The sequence below is a fragment of the Eptesicus fuscus genome, chromosome 23 (genome assembly GCF_027574615.1).
Source record: "Eptesicus fuscus isolate TK198812 chromosome 23, DD_ASM_mEF_20220401, whole genome shotgun sequence".
NCBI lineage: Eukaryota > Metazoa > Chordata > Mammalia > Chiroptera > Vespertilionidae > Eptesicus > Eptesicus fuscus.
The window spans coordinates 2,125,113-2,131,282 of NC_072495.1; the positions used below are offsets into that span (position 1 = coordinate 2,125,113).

The window sequence follows — 6,170 nt, forward strand, 5'->3', positions numbered from 1 at the left end:
TGATTTCAGAGAGGGGCATTGCCGAGCACGTGCTGCGTGCAGCAGTGAGCGCTGCTCCTTCACTCACAGATCTCACTTTATGCTCCCAAAGCCCCAAGAGGCCCCTCAGCGGGTTCTCTCCCGTGCAGTTCAGCTCATTGGCATGAGCTGGGCCCCAAGCCACACCACCTGGATGCAGACCAAATCTTCAGACTTTCACCCCATTTGTCCTTCTCTTTCCTGAGCCCATGGATTTGAGGGCTTTTCTAAGGGTATCATCTCCCCGAGGGGAGTGCGCCGCTGGCGCTGGATGTCCATGCGCGGGCGGGCCCCGGCCAGAGACGCCCAGATGTGTCCTCCAGGCCCCGCCCGCGCCCTGCCCGGTGTGTGGATACCACCTCGGCGAGCAGGGCTCTGCCCGCACGAGCAGGCTCTGGACCGCAAGCCTGTGCGTGTCTGCATCCGACAGACGGCCTGTGTGCCCTCGGGACATTATTTGTAGGTAAAATAATCAGAGAAAAGCGAAAGGCTGTCAGCGGTAACGCTCCCATCCTCAAATCCGCACCCGCTGAACTGGTGCTGCTTGTGACTGCTGGGCTCTCCCCATAGGCCGGGCACACGCGCTGCCACAGCAAAGCAGCGCCCACTTGGGAGGCAGGTCCCGATTTCAGTCTCTGCAGCCGGATGGTTCCGTCAAATCCCCAGCTTCACTGCCTCTCCAGAACCTGCAGGTGCCTGACCTGGGAAACCGGGCCTAGCACCTGGCAGCGAGTGGGGCTTCCCAAGGGGGGATGGGATGGGATGGCGACTGTTAATTATTGTTTAGCACCAGATCCTCAGTGCCTGGCACTCAAAACATCCTCCCTCCCTCCTGTTTCCTCCCGGATGTCTGCCTCTGTTGACACAGGTACAATCGGAAGAAAGTACTTTAAAGCAATGACAGCAAGCATGTTCCTGGGACCCAGGCCTCCCACGGCCATGGACGCATCCGCCCTGACACGCACCGAGTCTGTGCACCGGGCGCGGTGTCAGCGGGTTCTCTCCCGTGCAGTTCAGCGACCGGTGGGAAAATACCATGCCAGTTACAGCACAACCAGTACGTGCTGAAACCGGGAAAATGGGAGAAAGGTAGGAAAAGAGGATTTCTCCCTGTGAAGCACGCGGTGAATGAGGACGCTATTTCATCCAGTGACGGTGGCGAGGGGGCACGAGGTGGAGGCACCCACGGAACCCTCCAGATTAGCTGAGACGGGAGCAGGCTAAAAGCCTAGCGCTTGCTGGACTGACAAGTCCTGAGCCCCTAATGTGATCAGGACAAGGGTAACGCTTACTACCGTGAGAACCGGATGGGAGACACCGCGGCACACCACCGAGAGTGATGCGGCGCCCCTAGTGGCTGAGGGAGGGCTGGCAGCCCGGAGAGCATGGCTGGAGGAGCGAGGAGACCGCTGGGTCCCCACAGGCTGCCTCGTCACCTTGGCCAAATCGCCGCCCGCTTTGGGCCGCCCCCCTCATCTGTGAAGGCAGCAGGATGGGAAACGCCATCCCTAGAACCCGCCGTCACCTAGGAGTGATGGTCCCTTCCACAGTGTCCCCAAGTCACCGCTCAGAGGACTAAGGGGGACAAAAGCGAACTCAAAAGACATTTTGATCAATGACTGGAGAGGCGGACCTGTGTGAGAGTTTGGGGAGCTTGGGGCAGCCCCACCGTCATGAATAAACCCCTTTCTCTTACCCCAAACCTCATCCCGTGCTGGACACCGGGCGGGCTGCGTGGCCGCCTGTGCCTCGCTGAGTGGAACTGCAGCCCCAGGCAGGGCCGTGGGTCCGCCTGCCTTCCCGCAAACAGCCATATTGTCCCGCGGAGGAGCTGGCTGAGGGTCCCGAGGGTGGGCTCGTCCGCCGAGCCTCCCGGGCCCTCTGCCTGGCCTCGCTCTCTCAGCCATCGACTCTGAGGCTGGAGGTGGGAAGAAACCCCAGATAAAAATAAATGGGCAAGGGGGAGATGTTGTCGACAGACGCTCAAGGACCAGTAGTGCTGGTTCAGCCCATTTGTGTGCAAAGCTGCCGCTGCTAAGCATAGCTGAGACGCCAGGCGGACAGGGAAGCCGAGACAGGTGACAGTTTGCAGCATCTGGAAATCTATGCCACTGGTAAGTCCCATCTTCCCTGAACCAGGGACACCAGGGGGTCAATAGCTTAAGTCACCCCATTCAGGGAGACAGATAACAGAAGCCCAGTTAATGCCATTTGCCAACCACACCCAAGGACAGATGAAGTTCGGGAATAAATCTCACTTGGGTACATCAGCATAAAACTGATGAGCATTCCATTGAGATCCTCCCCTAAGACCTCCCTAAACGCCCAGCCTATAACACCCCTAAAACAAGGTCTAGCTCGCGCTCTCCCTCCCAGGAGCATGTCTGCACCCCCTTCTTCCATCACGGGCACTTATCTCGTAACCCTAAGAAACCCCACAAGGCTTGCAACTCAGGCAGCGGTGGACAGCAGCAGCTCCTGCCGGGCAAACCCCCCACTCTGTTCCCAAGGCCCCCATTTCTCTGACTTCCCAGCGAGCTGAAGCAGCTGTCTGTGCCCCTTTCCCAGCCGCCCTGTTTCACGTCCCAGCTGTAGGAAACACCCTCCACAGCTCGCTGCACCTGTGCTGAGAGGGTGCGCTCCCACAGTCTCTCCTGCTGGGAAGTGTGTTCTGGAATCCATCCTATCTAATAAAGAGGGAATGTGCAAATTGACCATCACACCATCACAAGATGGTGGTGTCCAGTCTCCTCAGGCCCGCCAGAGTCCCCCAGTCCTTTCAGCCCAGTTGTGTGTGTGTGTGTTTGGGAGGGGGGTGGGTAGGGTGGAGGTGCAGCAGGCACACAGTGCAGCTGGACCCACCCTCAGCCACCCAGGGCCGGCCGAGGCACAGGCAAGCCTCAGAGGCAGCTGCCCAGCCTCTCAGGGCTGCCCGAGGCTCAGGTAACCAGGGCCGGCCAAGGCTTGTGCTGCCAGCAGTGGCAGCAGCAGAGGTGAGATGGGGTGTCACCTTCCCCTGATCGCCAGGTCACCTCCTACCCCTGAGGGCTCCTGGACTGTGAGAGGGGGTAGGCCGGGCTGAGGGACCCCCCTCCAGTGCATGAATTTTCATGCACCGGCTTCTAGTATTATTATAAGCCTTGTCCCATCGCTCGGGGCAGCCGGCCTGCAGCTGCAGAAGCAAGACAAGGTGAATCCCGGCCGCCTGACCCAACCACGCACTCTCCTCCCTTGACCGACTGACGCACCCACCTCCAACCTTCTCCCCCATATAAGGGAGCCCGGCCACCTCTGGGCGACACCACACACTGGTCTCCGCCCACTGTAGGGAAGGCAATGAAATTGCTTCAACTCTCACAACTTCACTTGGCCTGGCTCCTTTAGGTGCAGACCTAACGAGTGTTGTGACATTTTTCCTGCACAAAGTCAGCCATCCACACCTAGCAGCCAGGCGGCCAAGGGCCAGCGCCTTGTGTTTTCATGACCCACTTCCCCTCCTGCCCCCTCCTGTCCCCTCCTGCCCCCACCTGCCCCCTCCTGCCCCCTCCTGCCCCCACCTGCCCCCTCCTGCCCCCACCTGCCCTCTCCTGCCCCCTCCTGCCCCCACCTGCCCCCACCTGTCCCCACCTGTCCCCTCCTGTCCCTGCCTGTCCCCTCCTGACCCCGCCTGTCCCCACCCCACAACAGATCCTCACTGAGCTGGAGACACCTCCTTTCTAACTGGAGGCTCTGGGAGAGTTAGGGCTCCTGGCTCCCAGATAACCAAGGAGACAGAAAAAGGGGTCCTGGCAGGGCTGGTTTGGTTCTTCTTCCTTTCCCTCTGTTGGCCTAGGTCTGCTCCCTGGCCTCTGCAGGAGCTGAGGCCACTTTGCCAGGCCAGGCGGCGGGCCTGGCTGGGAATCAGCCCGAGTGGCCAGGCAGGAACCAGCTGAGTCCAGCAGAGTCTTGAGGGACTGGACAAGCAGCGCTCGGAGGGTGGCTGGAGAGCCTGGGGGTGCCCGGAAGCCCGTTGCTGGTGCAGCCGCAGAAAGGAGCTGCCCACTCACTCCTGCTCCTCTGGGACAACGGGGCCCAGGGGCCAGGCCCCAGGCGCTGCCAGCTCCTCTCCGTCCGTTTCCACCTCCCACGGCGACAAATGGAAATTGACGGTCACACTTTATCGGCTCCTCGGAGGAGGGGAACACCGTGCAGCAAATGCTGAATAACGTAGGCATCTTATAAATTACGCAACTTAAGGACGTGAACCATTTTGCATTGCTGCTAAGCAAAGGTAAGTTGGGTTTGGAGTTTCGGTGGAAATGAAGCGTGCAGGCAGAGTGGTGGCCCGGGCGGGGAGAGGAGACTGCGCCACGTGTCCCGGTGCGGAGTCCTGGGCGCACGTGCCCACACGTAACCTGGAGCAGCTGGAAGAGCGGCGGCCTGGCCCTGGCCTTGACGCCTGCCCGGCCAGAGTCTCGGCTCTGGGCGTGCCCCGCCCACCTCGGCTTCCCACTCTCCCAACTTCTGAGACCTCAGGGCACTCCTGACCCTAACTGGGGGGACTGGGGAGCTTTAAGCCAATTCCCTGGGACTCGCGTTCTGACATCTTCCCCCGCCATCAGCCTCTAGCCCTCTCGGGAGGAAGTCCATAAGCGTTGCTGGTAGTGCTTACTCCCACCTTCTCCACCTGCGGCTCCGCCTGGACAGCCTGCCTGGTGCGTGGGTCCCTCCCGGCTCCTCCCCGGCCCCGCCCCTCGGCCCTGCTGTCGGACGGGCCTGTGTGACAACAGCCCACCTGCCTGGATGACTGCCCACTGACCTATCCACACTGACCCCTTCCCATAGGCGCACAGATGCCCAACCCCCCACCCTCATTTGCCCCAGGACAGCAGATGCCAACATGGTGTCTGCTGGGCTGAAATGTCTCCTGTCCCTGCGGCTGGGACCGTGGCCCCGGGGCCCAGGCCAATAGTGCCTCCACCTGCAGGTGTAAGCCTCGCCCGGTTCCGGGGGGAGCCCGGGCTCCCAGGTGGTGGAGCTGAGCCCCCTCCCGGGCTGGAGTGTGGCTGAGACCGCCCACAGTGAGTAGGACAAGGAGGAGCGCGTGGGACACGTCACTGAGGTGAGCCGGCTGCACCCCAGGACCAGGCCAGGGAAAGCAGATGCCAAGTCCAGGGCCCGCAGCGCAGTAAGCCGAGGGCACCCCGAGACTCCCTGGCCTCTTCCCAAGCACACCCCGAGACCAGATACAAGATCACCTCTCTTCCCTGACCTCCCTGCACTTGGGAGCCCCAGGGCCACCCCTCCTTCTCCTCAGCTCACAGCTGCCCCTTTCGGGGGCTGGGCTGTTGGTCACGGGCTGTCATGGAGACTTAGCAGCGTCATTATTCACAGCGGGCACCTGTCAGCGGCGCCACCCCCACCACCCAGGCCCAGCCAAACCTGAGGGGACATCGTAGAGGGTCCCCTGTGGACACCTGGGGTGCTGAGAGGGAGCGCCACCCGGGCCAGCAAGCCTGGGGGTGCCGGCTGAGCAGCACTTACCAATCCTCAGGGCGTGGGGGCTGCAGGCCACCGTCACGAGCCACACAGGAAGCAGCACCAGAGGTGCGGAGACTCGGAGCATCTTCTAGGAATCCTCATGGAGCCCGCTGCCGGCCTGGGCATGACATGACTCTGCAAGACAGGGCCGGGCGGTGAGGCCTGCGTGCCTGCCAGAGCGCCCCGCAGCCCGGTGACCCAGACTCCGCCCCCCCCACCCCAGCCCTGCTGCAGTGCCCACACGGCTCTGGCCTCTGTCCTCCCGCAACACGCTCAGGTTCGAATCCCTCCTCCCCAGCAAAACGGGCAGGCGGTGCTCTGGGCAGAATGGTTCACAGGGCTCCACTTGTTAAAAAGCTCAAGTTGGGGGGAGGGAGGGGGAGACCTTCGTCTGCTCTGAGAGAACAGGAGCCGCGGAGGAGCGGCGGGCTGTGCCCTGGGAGGGTGGGAAGGGCCGGTTCAGCCATCCTCGCCACAGCTGTGCCTTCATGAGGAGCGCTCCTGGCCACTTGGCCGGTCTCCTCACGGCTAGCAGTGGCGCAACCACCTGTCCGGGAAGGGGAATCGCGGCCGCAGGCAAACAGAAGCTGCCCTGCTCCCATGTCAGCTCCTCCCCAGCCCGAGGGGTAGAA

General features: G+C 62.0%; 1 protein-coding gene across 1 annotated transcript in view; it reads right to left on the reverse strand.

Moving 5' to 3' along the window:
- The window catches only part of GRIK4 (glutamate ionotropic receptor kainate type subunit 4), a 204,195-nt gene extending 198,572 nt beyond the window's left edge, over positions 1 to 5,623 (reverse strand). Inside the window, exon 1 of the mRNA XM_054712522.1 lies at positions 5,542 to 5,623. Coding sequence (XP_054568497.1) covers positions 5,542 to 5,623 — 82 coding nt within the window. The remainder of the gene's footprint in view (positions 1 to 5,541) is intronic.
- Between the last annotated feature and the right edge of the window lie 547 nt (positions 5,624 to 6,170).